We start from the raw sequence: 18,320 nt of genomic DNA on the forward strand, positions 1-18,320 counted from the left end.
ACGCGTCGAAACTCTTCCGGCCTACCCTTTAAATCTACACGCCGACTCGACCATCCGCTCGCGTCTAGTATCGAATGGCTACAAGTTTATCGCTTTTAGGGGGAGCCTCTATCACCAATACCAAGGACAAATGTTTGTTCCGGTGAAGGAGGACCTAGTGAAAGTATACGTGGATACGATCGTTATAGCGGAGACTGGTATTACAGAGACAGTAAATTTAACATCATTATCAGGCTGACGGTACAGAATATGGAGGGATAAGTAGCTCACTACACAGGACCAATCACTGATCCCGCCCTAAGTAGGGCCTGAGCGCTCCCTAAATACTCAGTGAGTCTTAACCGGTGATACGAAATACTCAGTGAGCAGCGCCCTGAGCGCCCGCATTAAAGCGCCTCATCCAAGCAGGGAAAGTCACATTGACCATAGAAGATCAAGTCTGTATAGGTACATATATTTTCTGGTATCTATCGTGTCGTGACGTCTATCGACTCTATCGTGAACTCGCCGGCTCCACTAAGCACTCCGCTCCTTCAGCATCTCCTCGATGTGCGGGTTCAGCCAGTACCCGGACAGATCCTCCGTCTTCATACTCTTAGCACCATCAATGACGCCCTTGCAGGCCTCGGCGCCGCAATTGCACTGGAAGGGCTGGTCCATCTCCCACTCGCTAGAGGGGTAGAAGAAGGTGAGGTGGTCGCCCTTGCGCAGGTCGCGGTTCTGCACGACGCGCACCTCCATCTTGTGCATGTCGAAGTCCAGCGTCGGCGCGCACGAGTGGTTGCAGAAGACGAGGTCGGAGTTGAGCTCGATGTGGGTGTCGCGGCCGGTTTGCACGGAGGTGTAGGCCTTCTTGGCCGGGGTGGCCGAGGTGATTTTGGCGAAGACCGCGCCCGCCGGGAGCGAGACGAGAGACTCGGCGTGGCTGCCAAAGGCCTTGGGACTGCGCACGACAAGGAGGGTGTCGGGATGGGTGGGTTGCGGTTGCGATGACGCTGTTGTAGTGGGGGCGGCGGATGATGGTGGGGTTGGGTCGACGGCGATGGGCGACATGGCAGCGGTTCAGCAGGACAGAATTGAGGAGAATGAGGCCAATGGGAGGTCAATTGGGGTTCAGACTGAAGAGACTCGAGGGAATTGAGCAGGATAGATTATTGTTGCCGGCAGGCGAGCGATGTCTTATACTCCCGGCCTCTTCCCTTGTACCGAGGACTTGCTGCTTGCGGAGGAACGGAGTGGGCCGGAGGAGCAGAAACACCCCCGTGAAAGCCAGTCACATACTGAACTCGTACTTTAATTGAGACTAGCTGCCGTGGCTGGTGGATGGCTGTTTTGCCTCGGTTAGGGTTTCTGTAGTGCGTGCTTCTACTTGCGTATACACAGCCTAAGTCTCCCCATATCCCTCCCTCCCCTGCTAATGCATACACCACCGCTCCACTATGACGTGGCCCGCTGCATCTTCCCGTCTCCGGTTAGGTACTCGGTGAGCGAGTGTCCACTGCGCTGCAGCCTCGTAGCCTCGTAGCCTCGTAGCATGTCGGAAATCCCCTTCCTCACTTCAGCTGTGTCGTCAACTCCTCGCCATTCAACCATCGCTCCAGATTCGCCGCAACCTCCTCATACCACCCGTGAATCTGCTCGTCGCCATACCCCATATGCGGCGTCAGGAGCACCTCACTGCGGCCGTCGCGGCCCCAAGCCGTCGTGCGCCAGGGACTATCGCGCGGTAACGGCTCGGGGTCGAACACATCGAGGGCGGCGCCGCGAATGGCGCCGGCGTTGAGGGTCTCGAGCAGAGCCTGCTCGTCGATCAGCGGGCCGCGCGAGGTGTTCACCAGCAGAGCGCCGGGCTTCATGGCGCGCAGCTCGGCGGCGCCGACAATGCCGCGACTACGCTCGGACAGCACGTTGTGCAGACTGACGATGTCGGCGCCGCGGAAGAACTCCTCCTTGGAAGCCGGCACCCGGAAGCTACCGGCCGGCAGACCGAGCGCGGCCGCGGCGTCGTCCGCCTTCGCCTGCGTCAGGTTCGCCGACCACGCCGTCACCTCCATCCCAAACGCCTGCACCGCGATCCGGCCCACCTGCCCGCCCAGCTTGCCCAGTCCCACCAGCCCGAGCGTCTTCCCCGCCAGCGTCATCCCTAGCGACCCCTGCCACATGGGGTCGCCGCGCTTGAGCGCCGCGTCGTCGCGCGCGATGTGCCGCGCGAGCCCGAGGATGAGCGCCCACGTGTGCTGAACCGTCGAGTGGATGCCCGTCGGGCGGCCCGCCGTGCCGGCCACGGGGATGTGGTGCTCGGCGCAGTAGGCCGTGTCGAGGGCGAGGTTGCGCGTGCCGGTGGTGAGGAGGAGTTTGAGGTTGGGGAGGGCGGCCAGCGTGGCAGCCGAGAAGGGCGTGCGTTCGCGCATGGCGAGGATGATGTCGAAGGGCTTGAGACGGGCGATTAGGGCGTCATGTTGGGATGGAATGCGCGGGTCCAGTGTCTCCGGGAAGTAGGCGATGTCGACGCGCGAGGCGAGGCGGGCGAAATGCGCGGGGGCAATGTTCTGGTAGTCGTCTAGGATGGCGAGGGAGGGCTTGGACATGGTGATGATCGTGTATGGGGGGTGGTGTGGTGTGGTAGAGAGTGGATATAGATGGAGAGTATACGCAGTAGAGCTACAGCGGGTTTATATAGACAGGGAAGAGCGTATATCCGTCCCCGCAATTAATAATCCCCGCCCGCTATCGGAGTAACTATCTGTCTACTCTTAGGACTCTAGCAATCAATTGATGCTCTGTATGCAGCTATGCTGGGATCAAATTATCCTCCTTCAGGTACGGAATGAGAAATTCATACAGCACCTCTACGGAAAGTGACTGGGTCTTGTCTGGATCTCTCCCCTCCGGCACAGCGGAGCCATACAACTCTCGCCAGGTGAATTCGATGCTTGATACCGCATCTGTCTTGGGAAGCAGTTGCTACGGCGAGATTAGTGCTGGAAGTCTCCTGCTGACGTTGACATACCAATGATTGCCGCAGTTGTGGCCGTCTCTCCCCGGGCTTATAGAACTCGACATGCCCCGTAACCCGGTTGCCCTCCACTATCTTCCATTTCCCAAGAATCACCATCTGCACGATTGGAGGCCCAGACATGTTTCCCTCCGGACGGGTCCCCTCAAACCAGAGACACAGATCCTGCATCATCCGGTCCCAGTCCTCAGGCCAACCGTTTTCGAACACGACAGTCGGATGCCCTGTGTTAGCCACCCGGAGCATGCAATCAGGGGTTTAGGGTGAACCCCGGTACTGGTTGGTGAACTCATCGTACGCTTGCAGATAACATGTCAGTGCTGAGCGTAAGCCACGAAGGAAAGACACACTTGTACAGCCGAAGGCCGAAGGGTAGTCAGATAACCGCATGTCATCCGCCTCTCCACTGTATAGACTGTCGTCTAGCCTGCCAATAGGAGAATTCATAAGCCAGTCAGCGGCCCATGAATTACTGACAGGGCTCCACATCCGGATCCAAAAGATCTTCGTAACACAGTTCTAATGATGTCTAGATCTGTCAGTGCGAGCTATTCGCGCGCTGCACGACGGACTAACCGGACATGCCAACGTTCACACTCGCCATCGTCAAGGAGGAACTCCGCCAACGGGGTGCCCCAAGTCGGAGGCACGTCAGTATAGACAAAAAAAAGCGTGGTTCATTGGCTTTCAAGGCGGATTTGTAGACGTGGTTCTTGAATTTCCTGTAAGTGGGAAATTGTGTAGCGGAGCATTCGATGAGCTCAGGGAGCAAGGGTTCCCCCTCAGACTGACTGGGCTGGATGGAGGAAGTAATGTCGACGCTGGATGTTGGATTAGAAAGAATACACCCTGCGGGGGAATAGATAGGAGAATCCCTGGATGTGCAATGGGGGTTGCTTCGTTACCACGCTGTCAATCTGACGTCGTTCCGGATGATTTCGCGGACGAAATGACGCCTGAGCATATATTTTGGGGGTCTAGAATATACTTACGACATAATGATTTAGATCAAGAGTCTACTATCAAATATTCCAGGGATATGCTTAGATTCATGGGGGTGTATGTGTTATATCTTCTATAGCATTGCCAAAAGACCCTCCAGCTCTAGACGATGTACGGAGGTACGCGCAAGTGATTTCTTACATTCATTGTATACATGTCATGCTCTTTAATGATCATGTTCTAGTTACTCCATTGCTTATACATTGAGGGGTCATAGGCAAAACTGTGCCATTAACAAGATCTGACGATTTAGATATGTTTCAAAGCCTCCGAAGAACTCCAGATGCTCGCATACACTAATGCAACGGAGACGCAATAAATACATATACCAACACCTCCGATGCCTCTATACTTCTATTGTCTATACAGCACATACAGTCATAATCAACTCCTCAAATCCAGACCTGAAAGCTCCTCCCATTGCCCCTCCAATTCATCCACCATCCAGGCTGTCCGCCATCCAACTGCCTTTTCCACGCGCCTAAGGAACTCCAACGAGCCCCGGTGTTCGGCCGGGTGTTTGAGACAATATCCATCTAGATCTGTCAGTTACACATCAACATACAGCAGGAAAGACATCATTACATCGATGCAATAGGTGACAAGCCATGAAATAGGCGTTCTCGACTGTTTCATTTGACATGGATAGTCCAATCACCTGAACAACATGCGATGCGACAGTGTTCTATGCAAACAAGTCTGTTAGAACTGCGCCACGCATTCGATCTCGGAGCTCTCACCTCTTCCATGCGTCGCAGCCGCGCAAGCTCGTAATCACTTTCGATGCCCCAATGGCGATCCGACAGGGTGAGCAGGATACGACAGGTGTGATAATACTGCAATCCAACAACTACAACCACACCGGTCAGTGCATCCTTACACCACGCAATAGCGATACATACCCGCAGATGGAGACATGATCCACGACTCCGGAAAGGGCCGCTCGGCGTTCGGATCGGCGTCCTTGTACTGCAGCGGCTGCCAGCTCACAGGCCGAGACTGGAACCATTGCTCCACGCTTTCCGAGAGGTGGCGCCAGCACGACTCGTCCACGACGCAGGAATGCGACTGCGGGTAGAGCTGGATAATTTTGGCGCAGAGAAAGATGATCACGTTCGCGTATGCTGCGTCATCTCTCCGCTGGAAGACAGTTGACCGTTCATAGTTCGCGAGGTCGAGTTGCATCGGCTGGAACTGGACGATGGATGCATAAATCGCCTGGCGGAGAAACTGCCAACTGACGGCCTCGGCGATGCCGCCGGAGGACGCGGCGGTTGACATCCGATTGAGGAGACGGTTTGATCCGAAGAAGTGACAGCGTTCATCTCTGGACCGCTCCAGCTCCTCGTATACCCGCAAGATCACAACGGTGATGAGAAGGTTGTCGTCGTAGGTGTCTTCCGGCTGTGCAAGGGCGGCAATGAGGAGCTCCAGGCATTGTCCGTGGTACTCGGAAGCTTCCCAATCACTGGTATTGGACATGATGGCGTCGAGTCGAGCGGATAAGCAGAGGACAGCTTTGAGAACCATGGGTACTTGAACCGCACGGCGGGGAACTTCGGTGGAGAAATGGGATTGCAAATCACAGATATCAGTCTACGAGTGATTAGTGGTAGGTTCAGGTGGTTTGTGACGGGGACATTTACCAGGGGCGCTATCTTGTGGATGAATAACCGTAGAAGAGCGGCCTCTCGAGCGCTTAACTGCAAGTCGGTGACGGTCCGAGCATTTTGCGGGCTCAACGGGGGCGTAACAGCCGTCCAGGGGCTCATGGGCGGTAGCGGGGAGACACCGTTCAGGGCCTGTGGGGAGATTGCAGAAGATGACGAGTGGTGTCTTGAGTCGGGGACTGACGCGATTGAGGCCGCGGAGCTCCCCATTGGCTGTAGTCTGGTCATCTCGTCCGGCAGAGACATGGATCCCGGGAAGGGGACCTGGGCCAACGTAGAGAAGACATCAGGGACTGATCCAGCAATAGGGTCTGGGGAGATCTTGGGTTCCTCGCGGGGCTGAGAGCCGGTGTCGCTCGTTCCACCATCTGTTGAGTCTTCCGACTCGTGGACAAAGGTCACTGCTGTTCTTAGTCCGAGTGATCAAGATGCGTCGAATAATGCCATGTAGACCAGGCAGAGGACACCTACAGTTCTTCGGGACGGTCACCCAAGTCTGCCCTGAATTCCACTCCAGTTCAAACTTGGAGGCCGTGCCGTTGCTTTTCTGATAGACATGACGGACCGTCTTGAAGCGAAACGGCGGGTCCAGACGACAAATGCGGCCCAGATGGGAGCAGGCGTTACATGACGAAGCGCCCGTACGGATGGTGCACCGAATATGACGAAGGCGACAACGTTCACATCCCCGTCCGATTCTCATGGCAGCTTGCGGGGCAAGTGTCGCTGAGCGTTGAGCGCTGCGGGGGAGTAGTCAACGGCGGACAGCGGCATGGGCAGACGCGGAGGATGGAAGTATACGGAGGACCGTCAGGAAGCCCTGGAGAGGGAGTAGGCGATGAAAGAAGAGGAGAAGCGAAGAAGAAGAAGAAGAGGGGTGGGATGGAGCAGGTGACTTGACTGGATCTAGAATCGATTCTATTGATCGGAGTTTCCCCGCATGGGGGCTGAATCAGCATCCCTCCTATTGGAACAGCTGGGGAGAGTTGTGCTTGTTATACTGGCATAATTCCCAAATTTGGTATGCATGGGCGTCGGCGATTGACCAGGTCAATAGCCGAGGGCATCTCGGCCAAACCCCGATTCCACATGAACTCTTGTATTAATGCCTCCAACGGCTCGTCCTATGTAGTACCTATCGACGATATCCATCACAGGCTTGGGTTAAGTGACCAAGATCCCAGCCCCATAGTCACTTGGCAGGTCCCTCCTCGCGCAGGAAGGAAAGAAACGTAAATCGAAGAGTAGAAAAGAAAAGAAAAGAAAAGAGAAAAGAAAACACAAGTGGGAATTGAACAGATACAAGGAAAGGAAAGAGATTGAAGGGAAGAAAATCCGTAGTCAAAGAAATCCTGGACGCATCCCAATGCTGAAGGAGAGAAGAGGAAAAGAAATTAAACAACGAAAGAAATCTTATACACCCAGTCACCGAATGACCCGGACCATGCCTTCTTGATCCTTCGGTCTCTGGCCCGGCGGTTCCACCCTCTAGTCTGAACAAGAAGAGCCTTCATCGTCAGCATCACGTCGTCCCATGTACATAATCGTTAGTGCGCTTCTCCGGTGGTGTCGTGATTCTAGACGTTCTTGTATAGCAGCAGGGGTTCGCCGATGTTTTCGATCTCCGGAATGGTGCACTTCAGGTCGAAGGCCTTGGCGAGGACAATTTTGAAGATCTAGCGTGGTCAGCGGAGGCTCGAGCGAAGGAGACAGGAGTCATACCTTCTGTACGTTGATGCTGTGACTGGTACTGCTGAAGATCAAGCTGGCCTTCATCGCCTTGGCAAATCGTTTTGCCTACCGACGTTAACACACCGGACCAGATCAGGCCAAGAGGGAATATGACACACCTGGATGGAAATCTCTTCCTGGTCCTCCCGAGGGAAGTTGACAAAATGATCGTATTTGGTCCCGACCAGGAATGGAATGGCCGTCTTGTTGAATCCCCGGCCCTGACGATACCACTCCTTGATGGAATTCAGCGTACTTTTGCGCGTGAGGTCGAACATGAAGAGAATGGCGACGGCATCGTTGCAGACGAGGGGGAGCATATTGACAAACTCCCGCTGTCCGCCCAGATCCCAGATCGAAAATGTGATTTCCGTGTTACGGATGGAGATGGTTTTCTCCATGAAGTTGACCCCCAACGTTTGGATGTAATCTTCATCCCAGCTACCCTCCACGTATTTCACCATCAAACTGGTCTTGCCGATCTGTGCATCCCCGACCATCCCAACCTTGATCACGACACTGTTCTTGGTCTGTTGTTGTGTCTGAGACGGTTTTGGCGCCACCTCCTGAGACGGAGCATATCGATCTCCAGAGAGCCCCGAGCTCGGTCGGGATGACGTCGGAGGTGGTGGTTGATGAGTTAACGATGAGTACTGGGCGTGGGAGTCGCTGTTATATCCACTGCGGTGATACACGGCCGCACTCGGTTCTTCTGCGGCTCCGGAGGCGGGGTGAGCGGGTTGGGTGGCGTCGAACGGAGCCGGGGACTCCTGCGCCTGCTGTTCGACGGGGTCGGGTACGCCGGGATTGGGAATCGTTTCCATCGTGTCGGTGTCTTCGATCGGGGAGGATGGGGGAGGTGGACAAGCTGGGGAAGAGAGAGATGTAAACAAGAGTGGTTCGGCGGCAGTGGAGCGGGGGAGCTGAACCAACCGAATTTGCGGGCGTTTGGGTCAGACGGACGGGTCGACCAGATTCATGGAGACGACGGAATATGGAGATTGGGACAGGATGATGTCCCGGGCAAGTCTCGTCAAGGGAAAATTCTCTCCTGGTCTGTGCCTCGAGGGAGAAAAGGATCAGCCTCAGCGGGAGACAGCTGAGCGGGTTTGTTTGTACGGGCTCAGCTGAGCAAAGAAAGGGATCCACCTGAGCCGGCGGATTGGGAGTGTCCAAGACGGCACAGCAAGACGGCGGGAGTGGTGAGAAGAGGCACTCTACAGCACCTGGATAGCGAGAGACATGGAGAAGAGAAGAAGATCAACCCGAGAGAAAGAGAGAAAGAGAATCGAGTGCGAAGTCCAAACAAACTGAAGCCACTGGGTTGATCGACGCTAGGCCGCGATAGGCTTAGCGCGAGTGTGTCCCAAAAAGGAAACTCAAAAAAAAAAAACCTCTCCGTCTTCTCCATCTCCCATCCCGCGCTGCACGACTGGCTCGTCGACAGTCCCCCGAGACCCCCTCTCTTTCATTGCTTTCTTCCACCATGTCCAAGAGAGCCGCAGACGCTTCCGACGACCAGCCCGCCGCTCTCAAGGCCGGAGAGCGCCCCGTTGCTGAGGCGCCCCCGGACGAGGTGGGGGAGTTCGAGGACGAGTTCGAGGACGAATTTGAGAGTGAAGATGAGATCCTGGAGGCCGGTGTGGACGGTCGTCCAGATGCCGAACGGGAGGAGGAAGAAAAAGGTGCGTCAATTACAGTTGCGTCTTTTCCTGGGTGAAGTCCCATCGCAAATTCTGACCAGACCGCAGATGCCATGGAGGTCGACCAGCAGACATTCATTCCCGGCCGGACAAAGCTGGCCCCAGGAGAGGTCCTCTCGCCTGATCCCTCGACTTACGACATGTTGCACACCCTGACGACCCCGTGGCCCTGTCTGTCGTTCGACATCGTGCGCGATTCCCTGGGCGATAACCGCAGGACGTACCCCGCAACGGTCTATGCAGTGGCCGGCACCCAGGCCGAGGGAAGTCGCGCCAAGGAGAACGAGCTGATGGTGCTGAAGATGAGTGGCCTGAGCAAGATGGAGAAGGAAAACGAAACGGATTCCGAGAGTGACTCCGACTCGGACGACGACATGGGCGAGCCGATCTTGGAGTCCAAGAGCATCCCGCTCCCATCCACCACCAACCGCATTCGCGCCCATCAGACCCCGTCCCAGTCGGGCGACTACTCCAAGCCTCCGCAGACCGTCACGGCTACCATGCTCGAAAATTCCCAGGTCGTCATTCACGACGTCACGCAACACCTCACCAGCTTCGATGTCCCCGGTACCATGATCCCGCCGTCGGCCTCGAAACCCCTATCGACTCTTCGCATGCACAAGTCCGAGGGTTACGCCCTCGATTGGTCGCCTCTCCAGCCTCTCGGAAAGCTGCTTACCGGTGACAATGACGGGTTGATCTACGTCACGACACGCACAGAAGGCGGCGGTTGGGTCACGGATACACGGCCGTTCACCGGACACTCCTCGTCCGTCGAGGAGCTGCAGTGGTCGCCCAATGAGCGCAATGTGTTTGCCTCCGCCAGCAGTGATGGTACCGTGAAGGTGTGGGACGTCCGATCGAAGTCGCGCAAGCCCGCCGTCGATGTGAAGGTCTCCAACACCGATGTCAACGTGATGACCTGGTCCAACCAGACCTTCCATCTCCTTGCCACCGGCGCGGATGACGGCCAATGGGCTGTGTGGGATCTGAGACACTGGAAGCCGAATGCCTCTGCGCCCTCTGCCCAACTCAAACCCTCGCCCGTGGCCGCGTTCGACTTCCACCGTGAACCCATCACCAGTATCGAATGGCACCCGACTGACGACAGTGTGGTGGCCGTGGGGTCAGCAGACAACACTGTCACCCTGTGGGATCTGGCCGTGGAGTTGGATGAGGAAGAGAGCCGCGAGGCCGGCATGTCCGACGTGCCTCCGCAATTGCTCTTCGTGCACTACATGGAGTCTGTTAAGGAAGTCCACTGGCAAGCCCAGATGCCGGGAACGGTGATGGCAACGGGCGGCGGCGGATTTGGGTAAGTCTCCCCGACATCTCTACAATGGCATATACTAATTCCTATACAGGGTGTTCAAGACAATCAGTGTCTAAATCGAAAAGCACCTCGCATTGTTTGGCATGTGTTGATGAAAGGCCTACACGTATATATCGTCCCAAAATTTGATGACACCGACTTAATGAAAATTATTCCCATAGACAACTACTTGGACACGATACCATTGCGTCATCCGTGAATGTAGGAAGCTAGCGATTCTGTCTATTGATCACGTCGGGTTCTAGATTCCCGAGTCGTCCTGTTTGTACAAGGAAGTCTTATAATACTCATCCCAGTTGGCGCACATCGAATCGAATTCATCGGAGATGGTGTCGATCAAGGGAGTTATCTCGGACGGCCGCTCCACAAACTGCACGGCCATGCTTTGACTCGCATGCCAGGCAATGTGACAATGCATGAGCCAGGCACTATAGGAGTTAGCCCCTGTTGAAGATCAGAGCTGGGATAACGAACCCTGGGTTGTCATTCTCAAAGGCAATCACGATGTACCCCGATCCATCCATCGTCGCCGTATCTCTCCGTGGAGGATTTACCCGATTCAGCTCGACCGTCAACTTATTATATATGCCTCTCCCTTGGGCGAGAATAAAGAAGTCATGTCCATGAAGGTGGAACGGATGGTACGCGTTCACTACGGTGAAGTCCTGGATGACCCAATACGTCCACTGCGAGAGCCTCAGCATATGCCACATTCTTCCAGAGACAGAAGAGTCGCTCACCTTTTTATCGGCTGGAATCTCGAAAACACCATAGTTATCCGGAAATTCCGTCTTGTTCTGGTAAACCATGAGATTCGTCGGATTCGCCCAGTCCAGAACAAACGCATCCTTGTTGATGGTCCAGTGGAAGACCAGATCCGTTTCGTAAAACCAGCCCAGGTTAAAATGCTCCATATCGACGACTTCGCCAACATTCTTCCCAACATGCGGAACGAGCTTGTCGTACGGCTCGTCCCCGCAGGAATTCGTCACAGAATCCCATTTCTCGGTCGTCGGGTCCGTCGCAGGCGCACCCTCATACCGGACAATGCCCCAGATCTCATTCCGGTCAATGCTGAGGATATTGCACGCAGTCTGGTAGATAGATCTCATCCAGAAATTCCCCCCGTCCTGGTTCGCCTCCACGATCACATCGTACCGCTGCCCAGAGGTCATGAGAATGCTCTCCGTTTCGTACGGCACGATGGGCACGAAATCCGCCGCGATGACCGTCAATTTGTGTCCATCGATGGTGAACTTCATCCACCCGTCGACCTGCGCGTCGATGATCCTTAGCCTGTATTTTTTCCCCTTCTGGAATACCACCTCCGACCGTTTGCCCGTGCCCTTGCAGGCGGGGTCATCCGTGTCGCCACAGGGGAAGTTGTTCGTCCCGTTAATCAGGCCGTTCTCGGCTACAGCGTTCGGGCGAACCGGCAGGCCGCCATACATCGTGTTCTCGACCCATTTGACGAACGCACTCTCATGGAACCATTCCGTGATGAAGACTGGCCCCAGGTCGATGTCGTAGTCTGCGGTGGCTGGCCCGTTTATCTTGATCGGCCCATATAGCCCATCGGCAAGCTGGAGACTCCAGTGCGCGTGGTACCATGATGTGCCATACTGCGTCAAGCAGAACTTGTATGTCATGGTATCGCCCGGAGCGATGGGGCATTGGGTGACGCCGGGGACTCCTGGATTCCGACATTCTCAGTACGTGATCGAACAAGAGGAGAACGTGGATTTACCGTCAAACTGGTTGGTCCCATGTTGACGGATACCATGCCAATGGATGGCGGTCCTACAGGTTTCTCAGATTAGCAGAGTGCTGACCAATGGGTAGACGTGTAGCTCACCCGTTGTCCGTCAACTGGTTGGTAACGTGGATAATGACGGTGTCCCCCCAGTCGGCTTCGATTAAGGGCCCAGGATACGTTCCGTTGAACACCAGGACCTGGCGTTCGTAGCCATCGGGGGCGAGCGTGCGGTTTTGGACAGCTAGCCAGTACTAATAAGATATCATGAGTACAGTAGGAAATAAGACAGGGCGCAAGCTCTATGACTGATATACTTCTCTAGTGACCCCAGTGTCTGGCGTTACGGTCTGGTAGTCGGTATCTATATTATAGTCACCCCAACAACCGCGAGATGTCGGTGTATTCTCGCAATAGGAGCTGTCTCGGGGGCCAATATAAATCCCGAAGCTGCAATCTATCAAAAGAGCAATCAGGAGACACACGCCCAAATATCCCGAGGGGACGCTCATCCTTCCAAAATACGAGATTAATTAAGAGTATAATTGAAAACCGATGGTGCAAATTCCATAGATCGCTTTATATACCGTACCCCTGCCCCCGGATCTACATCCTTCAGCTACCCCGCAGAGATGCTGAAGATTCACCACTAGTGAGTGTTTAGATATTTAATGAGGAGACACTGATAGTCCGTTTCCGCGGCACCCAGTGCCGAGTTGCCCTAGGCATAGAGCCGAAAAACTTATGCATGTGTCGGCACTATATGGGAGGCAGCTGAGGTCCGAGTGGAGTTACCTGACTCGCCAGTCTGCTGATGGATTTTCCCGCCAGTGACGAACGAGAGAAACAGGCAGTCTATATGCGTATATTCTTATTTATATAAAATACGTTCCAGTTGCTTTTGTTTTTGTCACTCACCATTCTCGGCATGCAAGGTACGCTGGTGTATCGTGGCAATGCCCTGACAGTAGCTCCTATTTAAGCTTGTTTCGCATTGGAAAACCTTGTTTATCGAGCCTACACCGTAATTTTAATTCATGAGGGGAATAGTGGTGACCAGTCCATCAGTGTCGATCCATACTTGTAACCTGGCTTGTTACTTGATACAGATTTTTTCGCGAACTAGAACACATGCATAGGGTTTTACGGTGGGAAAGGACGCCGCAATGTATACATATCCTAGGTTGCCCATAATACCGAGTAGACCTATTACAATCACTCAATATCCTTCAAGGTCTTTTGTAAATCATCTTCCGCAAGAATATTCAAATCCCCCACAGTGACAGCAGCCGCAGTGTACCTGCCTCATGTTGCTTTCTAGACCATCTCGTTGGCAATGATCTTATCCGCCATCTCCGGCAGCGTTTCGGCAGTGACATGCATCTCTCCAAACAGCCCAGGCACAGGCTCTCCCTCCAGCACCGTACAATACGCAGCCTTGAACCTATACACTTCTCAGCGGTCAACTTTATCCAACCCAGTGAGAAAACATACCCTACTCGGCGAGCCGCCGAAGAGTCCCAGGCGTGCGCGGCGGCAAACCAAGGCGAACCCCCTTCCTCAAGCAGTCTCTCCAGCAGTGGCTTATACGCAAGGGGCTCTGGCTTTCCAACACCATGCATGTCGCAGGAGAGCAGATTTTCCTCGGGCATTTCTATCCCCGCCTGGACAAAATACTTGCCCACCCGGGTTCTGTCACCGGCCGTCAAGGCCCAGACAGTAAAGCCGGCCTTGCGGAGCTTCGCTACACATTCTGATGCCCCAGGTCTCATGTCCAGGCGCTCGTATTCGGACATGATGTGGGAAAGGTCGTCTTTGGTGGCAAACGTTGCGGGGTCCTTAATGCCGGCCATCCATAACGTGCGATGGAACAATTGCTCGAAACATACATCGAATGGGATGTAATTCTTCGAGATGCTAAGGTATGTGTACTCTCTTTCGGCGATTTCGATCCAAGTGTTCACGAAATGGTAGGGGTTCACATGGATCTCGCGCAGTCTGTCGCCGAGGCGAGTATCGACAGCGTGGACAATGCGATCGTAGCAGACGAGGGTGCCGACGACGTCGAAGACAATGTTCTTTCCGTTGGGCATGTTTGTTTATCAACTGGGCCTCTCGATACTGGTGATATTCTCGGTTCGCTTCTGGACATCCTTTGTCTCGCTATTTATCTGATCCCAGACTCTCTTATCGCATGACTCAACCTCTCCATCTACAGACGATCGACCAGGTAATGACGCATACTGCCCTGCCAAGCTGCAATGCATTCCAATCAAAATGCTGTTCCCCTCCTCTCTGCTTCTGTAAATTAGCTGAGATCGCGTGTTGATTACCAAGCGAAATGATCATCAACCATGGGGCAGCAGTCTACAAGAAATGAGCCAGACACATCCCACCGACATAAAATAGGGATGCAATTATATAAACCCTCAGCGAACACAGAGTTTCCCTTCAGTCACACCGCAAGAGCCAATGCCGATGCCTGATCTTACCCCGCACTGGCGTTGTCCACTTTGCCCGACACACGAACTAGTCCCGAGATATAAGCAGCTAGAGTCCGCCACCGAGGCCCTCGTGGCTTAATTTGCTTCCCAAAATGGGTAAACATCATGAGCAAAATAGGACAAAGCCTGGGAGGTCATGAGTGTGACGCTCTCGTTTTGCTTTCAGGATTAAAACCCGACCATTGCCCAGATCAGATCCACCGATATCTGTGGAATGGTCTAGCACTCTCGCCTGATCAAGGGCAGGCAACCTTTTTTACTTTGATCTGCCAGGTACATACACGGCTGACGCCTCTGCGGTCGGTTCGATAGGCATGACTGGTTGGGAAATCTACGCCTCTCATCAACAGGATGATAGAAACAACTGGCACAACATTGCAGTCCAGCTCGGACGCGAACTCTCGGCCACTCCAGCCCACCTATCCCGAGCACTGTACGTCCCTCGACACGACAGCAGTTTGTCTCATCTCCGACTGTACGACATCAGCATGAGGTATGCAGAAACCGTCCGCGACGCTCCCATCGGGTCCAGCAAGTACACCGTGAGCCTAGGATTGATGAAGCGACCTCGCGACGATGGAGGAGACGACCTTGCAGTAGTGTGTAACGCGGATCTCATCCATGCTGGTGACCGTGAGATCGTGATAGGGTCGGTGCAATATCGCGGGCAACCGACAGAACCATGTCCGGAGGTAGAGATGTAAGTACACGAGTTTGACTTGACAGTCCAGCCTGGGTGAAAGCGACGTAGAGTTCTAACTGAACCAGAGCAATTGGCACAGCTGACAGCGAAATATGCTGTGTCACCATGCAAGGCCGACACGGATCCAATCGAAAGGTCTCCATGACGAGCTCATACCCTATCAGCGCATCAGAGACTCGGGAAGGCACCTTCAAGCACCCGTATTTTTCTTTCAGTGTTCCCAGAGAACCAGGCATGCCTACTTTCCAATGGCAAATCCACCCGGTCGAGCATGGGCCTCTGCGGTATACCCTGGTTTGTATACCGCCAGAGGGTGCCGCGACGGGCGAGTCCCAAGTGCAAGCGATATATCATCACATTGGCCTCGGCGTGTCGCTTTCACAGCCCCATAGTGAAGGGGTGTTGCTGTTGGCTCCATCGACGTCGGCTGCAACGAGTGCCATAATTGTAGCCACTGCTTTGGCAATGCTCTGGGAGCTAAGGCGTCTCGACAGCGAGTATGTGAAGAAAAGAAATGACAAGAAGATGAGGGAAGCAAAGGCGAACAGTCTACGTTTGATGAAAGCTTTTAGGAAAGGGAAAAATCCATAGTAGCTTGTTAGTACTTGAACATGTCCTGGCGGCTAATGCAGCTTTCCATCTGGATGACGCCTGCATTGCCGAACTGTTTGGCGAGAATATATATCAAAGGGCTGATTTTGAATTTTGCGCTTCCTAGTTAATTTTACACTTTAGAAAAAGCAAAGTAAGATACACAGCCGTATTGCAAATCAAACGGTTGGATACGAGATGGATATAAAACGAGCAGATGTCCTGACATTCCCTTGTTCGATGCTATATGTTCCCACCATATTCGATCATAAGATCTAGGGGCAAGATGGCGACGAAAGACAATAGCGACAAATATCCAGACAAATACGTTCCCCCAACGTCAGGGCCACTTTCCTACCTTCCTGCATCGTGGGTACCTTACGCAGAGCTGATGCGCATACACCCAGCGTCGCTCTTCCTAGGTTCCCTCCCTTGTCTAATTGGCCTGATGTATGCCTCCACTATTGGCAATGTTCCTCTAGAAGACCCCACCGCCAGAAGAAATGCTCTGCGGCTCTGTCTTTATGTATGGATGCACCGAGGTGCTGGATGTGCTTGGAACGACGTCGTCGATAGCGACCTTGACCGCCAAACAGCCAGATGCCGTCTGCGTCCGGTGGCCCGCGGCGCTTTAACAAGGGTCAAAGGAACTATCTTCACCACTCAACTTATACTGCTGGAGCTATTGTTATTGCGCGGTATGAACAAGGACTGTTTTCTGGATGTCGCGATAGTCACACTTGCAACATTCATCTACCCTTTTGGCAAACGATTCACCCACTTTGCACAACTCATCCTCGGATTCAATTTCTCGTGGTTAATTGTGATGTCTGCACATGTCTTGAACGTTGATCCATGGTCGGATACGGCAAGGCTTCCTACAGTCTGCATGGCCGGAGCTTTCCTTTGCATTATAGTCTTTTACGACGTTCTGTACGCCACTCAGGATACCGAAGACGATCTCAAATCTGGAGTCAAAGGGATGGCCGTTCTTTTCAGGGGTCAGGGTCGCATGTTTGGACTTCTAATGACAATTGCGCTTACGACTACTATTCTGCTGCAGGTAACTGCAACATCAATTGGGATGAAAAGGCCCTACCGTTTCTTGTCTGTGTACGGTCCGTTTTTAGGACTTGTTCTATCTTCATTTGCTGTTTCTCTCGGGCATGGGCACCCTTCCATGCATCGGATTCGCCATACGGCGTGCGCAACAGCTTATTTTACTCTACTTGGTGGACTTGTCGGTAATTATGCGGCGTTGCGATGATTTCCAAGTCAATTATTTCACGTACCCCGGATAGTTTCCGAGGCTTTTGGCGCAGTCTTGTTTTACAGTTACTTGGAGCAAGTTTGGACAACTCGTCTATGTCTTACCATCCAAGGAACTAGTGAAATTGTAATGATGCTATTAGACACACAATTGCCTTGTGCTATTATCTCCTTACATGGGTTCTGAAACTGACAGGATAAGTATCTTGGGGAAAGAAGGGAAACGGACAGACTATTCCAGGGGCGTCAGACAGTCTCAAGGCCCCTGACAGTTATCCAGAGATAGTCAACTTATTAGAAATCCCCATCTACATAGCCCCTACGCCAACCACGCTCCAAACCCAATCAACATTTCAATTACCGTAGAACCGTCGCCTATAATGAGCCTACTGGGCTCAGAACGTCAAAATATGTACAATCCCGCCGAAAGGAGTATCTGCCCTATATTAAAAATAACGTTGCCTTCTGCTATGGCTAAGCGCTCTTCTCTGCTACCGGAAACTTTGATGGGAGCTCAGCAGGTTCTCTCGTCGATTCCAGCTCTGGAGGGTGAATTATCGCTGGCGGCGCGGAATATACATTAGGGTACTGTCCGGGGCCCGGCTGGAACATATTGGCATGTAACCCATGGTCTGTTGGACCTGGCCGCGGCGCGGTCTTTCGATGTATCCACGCCATTATTCTCTTGCGATTCCAAACCAGTGCGAGGATGATGACGAAAGCGAACACGCCGACCACTATTCCGGCAATGGCCCCTCCGGATAGACTCCCACTACTATTCTGTGATTCAGTTGAAGAAGCAGCTCCAGTTGTTGGTGAAGCAGTTGCCGTGGTGGCACCAGTTGCTGTTGGTGTAGGGCCACTTGTAGTTGTCATCTGGGAGAGGAATTCTCATCTCAGAGATCGTTGACAGGGTACCCAAGCAGGAGAAAATCGTTACCGGGATATATTCTAGTCCATACGCGTTGATCGCATCGAAATTGGGGGTAAGCGTGGTTGTCACCGTACCCGTTCCCTCAGATGCGCCGCCGAAAACAGAGGTCGT

General features: G+C 53.6%; 7 protein-coding genes across 7 annotated transcripts; 2 read left to right on the plus strand and 5 right to left on the minus strand.

Moving 5' to 3' along the window:
* Positions 1 to 516: 516 nt before the first annotated feature.
* Positions 517 to 2,780, minus strand: BDV59DRAFT_211962 (uncharacterized protein; the record flags this gene model as incomplete). Its single annotated transcript, XM_073695916.1, has 3 exons — positions 1,624 to 2,780; positions 1,380 to 1,384; positions 517 to 995 (listed from the first exon to the last, which is right to left on the minus strand). Exons 1-3 carry the CDS (start codon positions 2,586 to 2,588, stop codon positions 517 to 519), a joined length of 1,449 nt encoding a protein of 482 aa, XP_073549937.1. The 5' UTR covers positions 2,589 to 2,780.
* Positions 2,781 to 2,790: 10 nt separating this feature from the next.
* Positions 2,791 to 3,139, minus strand: BDV59DRAFT_200423 (uncharacterized protein; the record flags this gene model as incomplete). Its single annotated transcript, XM_073693579.1, has 2 exons — positions 2,791 to 2,964; positions 3,011 to 3,139. The coding sequence occupies 2 exons, from the start codon at positions 3,137 to 3,139 to the stop codon at positions 2,791 to 2,793; spliced, it is 303 nt and encodes a 100-aa protein (XP_073549938.1).
* Positions 3,140 to 4,288: 1,149 nt separating this feature from the next.
* BDV59DRAFT_174597 (uncharacterized protein) lies at positions 4,289 to 6,563 on the minus strand. Its single transcript, XM_073689103.1, has 6 exons — positions 6,160 to 6,563; positions 5,665 to 6,089; positions 4,921 to 5,614; positions 4,759 to 4,868; positions 4,604 to 4,703; positions 4,289 to 4,554 (listed from the first exon to the last, which is right to left on the minus strand). The coding sequence occupies exons 1-6, from the start codon at positions 6,389 to 6,391 to the stop codon at positions 4,403 to 4,405; spliced, it is 1,713 nt and encodes a 570-aa protein (XP_073549939.1). The 5' UTR covers positions 6,392 to 6,563; the 3' UTR covers positions 4,289 to 4,402.
* Positions 6,564 to 6,690: 127 nt separating this feature from the next.
* Positions 6,691 to 8,690, minus strand: BDV59DRAFT_174601 (Spg1/Tem1 GTP-binding protein). The gene is made up of 3 exons (XM_073689104.1): positions 7,539 to 8,690; positions 7,411 to 7,485; positions 6,691 to 7,364 (listed from the first exon to the last, which is right to left on the minus strand). The coding sequence occupies exons 1-3, from the start codon at positions 8,241 to 8,243 to the stop codon at positions 7,266 to 7,268; spliced, it is 879 nt and encodes a 292-aa protein (XP_073549940.1). The 5' UTR covers positions 8,244 to 8,690; the 3' UTR covers positions 6,691 to 7,265.
* Positions 8,691 to 8,821: 131 nt separating this feature from the next.
* Positions 8,822 to 10,683, plus strand: BDV59DRAFT_160639 (ribosome biosynthesis protein RRB1). The gene is made up of 3 exons (XM_073687546.1): positions 8,822 to 9,104; positions 9,171 to 10,437; positions 10,487 to 10,683. The coding sequence occupies exons 1-3, from the start codon at positions 8,906 to 8,908 to the stop codon at positions 10,509 to 10,511; spliced, it is 1,491 nt and encodes a 496-aa protein (XP_073549941.1). The 5' UTR covers positions 8,822 to 8,905; the 3' UTR covers positions 10,512 to 10,683.
* Positions 10,684 to 10,696: 13 nt separating this feature from the next.
* BDV59DRAFT_200427 (multicopper oxidase-domain-containing protein) lies at positions 10,697 to 14,301 on the minus strand (the record flags this gene model as incomplete). The annotated part of the gene is made up of 7 exons (XM_073693580.1): positions 10,697 to 10,883; positions 10,930 to 11,141; positions 11,196 to 12,148; positions 12,203 to 12,255; positions 12,311 to 12,462; positions 13,532 to 13,652; positions 13,703 to 14,301. The coding sequence occupies 7 exons, from the start codon at positions 14,299 to 14,301 to the stop codon at positions 10,697 to 10,699; spliced, it is 2,277 nt and encodes a 758-aa protein (XP_073549942.1).
* A 506-nt stretch (positions 14,302 to 14,807) lies between these two features.
* On the plus strand, positions 14,808 to 16,105 carry BDV59DRAFT_174607 (uncharacterized protein). The gene is made up of 2 exons (XM_073689105.1): positions 14,808 to 15,412; positions 15,481 to 16,105. Exons 1-2 carry the CDS (start codon positions 15,027 to 15,029, stop codon positions 16,004 to 16,006), a joined length of 912 nt encoding a protein of 303 aa, XP_073549943.1. The 5' UTR covers positions 14,808 to 15,026; the 3' UTR covers positions 16,007 to 16,105.
* The last annotated feature ends 2,215 nt before the right edge of the window (positions 16,106 to 18,320 follow it).

The sequence above is a fragment of the Aspergillus ambiguus genome (assembly GCF_047715705.1).
Source record: "Aspergillus ambiguus strain CBS 117.58 unplaced genomic scaffold BDV59scaffold_8, whole genome shotgun sequence".
NCBI classification, from domain to species: Eukaryota; Fungi; Ascomycota; class Eurotiomycetes; order Eurotiales; family Aspergillaceae; genus Aspergillus; species Aspergillus ambiguus.

Bases quoted from the DNA above. Each gene is read 5' to 3' on its own strand.
- BDV59DRAFT_174597 (XM_073689103.1), bottom strand. From the start codon at position 6,391: ATGAGAATCGGACGGGGATGTGAACGTTGTCGCCTTCGTCATATTCGG. The intron at 4,869-4,920 runs GTATGTATCGCT...GTGTGGTTGTAG, and splicing joins GATCATGTCTCCATCTGCGG to TTGTTGGATTGCAGTATTAT. The intron at 4,555-4,603 runs GTAATGATGTCT...TGACAGATCTAG, and splicing joins TTGTCACCTATTGCATCGAT to ATGGATATTGTCTCAAACAC.
- BDV59DRAFT_174601 (XM_073689104.1), bottom strand. From the start codon at position 8,243: ATGGAAACGATTCCCAATCCCGGCGTACCCGACCCCGTCGAACAGCAG. The intron at 7,486-7,538 runs GTGTGTCATATT...TAACGTCGGTAG, and splicing joins AGGAAGAGATTTCCATCCAG to GCAAAACGATTTGCCAAGGC. The intron at 7,365-7,410 runs GTATGACTCCTG...TGACCACGCTAG, and splicing joins ACAGCATCAACGTACAGAAG to ATCTTCAAAATTGTCCTCGC.
- BDV59DRAFT_160639 (XM_073687546.1), top strand. From the start codon at position 8,906: ATGTCCAAGAGAGCCGCAGACGCTTCCGACGACCAGCCCGCCGCTCTC. The intron at 9,105-9,170 runs GTGCGTCAATTA...ACCAGACCGCAG, and splicing joins ACGGGAGGAGGAAGAAAAAG to ATGCCATGGAGGTCGACCAG. The intron at 10,438-10,486 runs GTAAGTCTCCCC...ATTCCTATACAG, and splicing joins ACGGGCGGCGGCGGATTTGG to GGTGTTCAAGACAATCAGTG.
- BDV59DRAFT_174607 (XM_073689105.1), top strand. From the start codon at position 15,027: ATGACTGGTTGGGAAATCTACGCCTCTCATCAACAGGATGATAGAAAC. The intron at 15,413-15,480 runs GTAAGTACACGA...TAACTGAACCAG, and splicing joins CCATGTCCGGAGGTAGAGAT to AGCAATTGGCACAGCTGACA.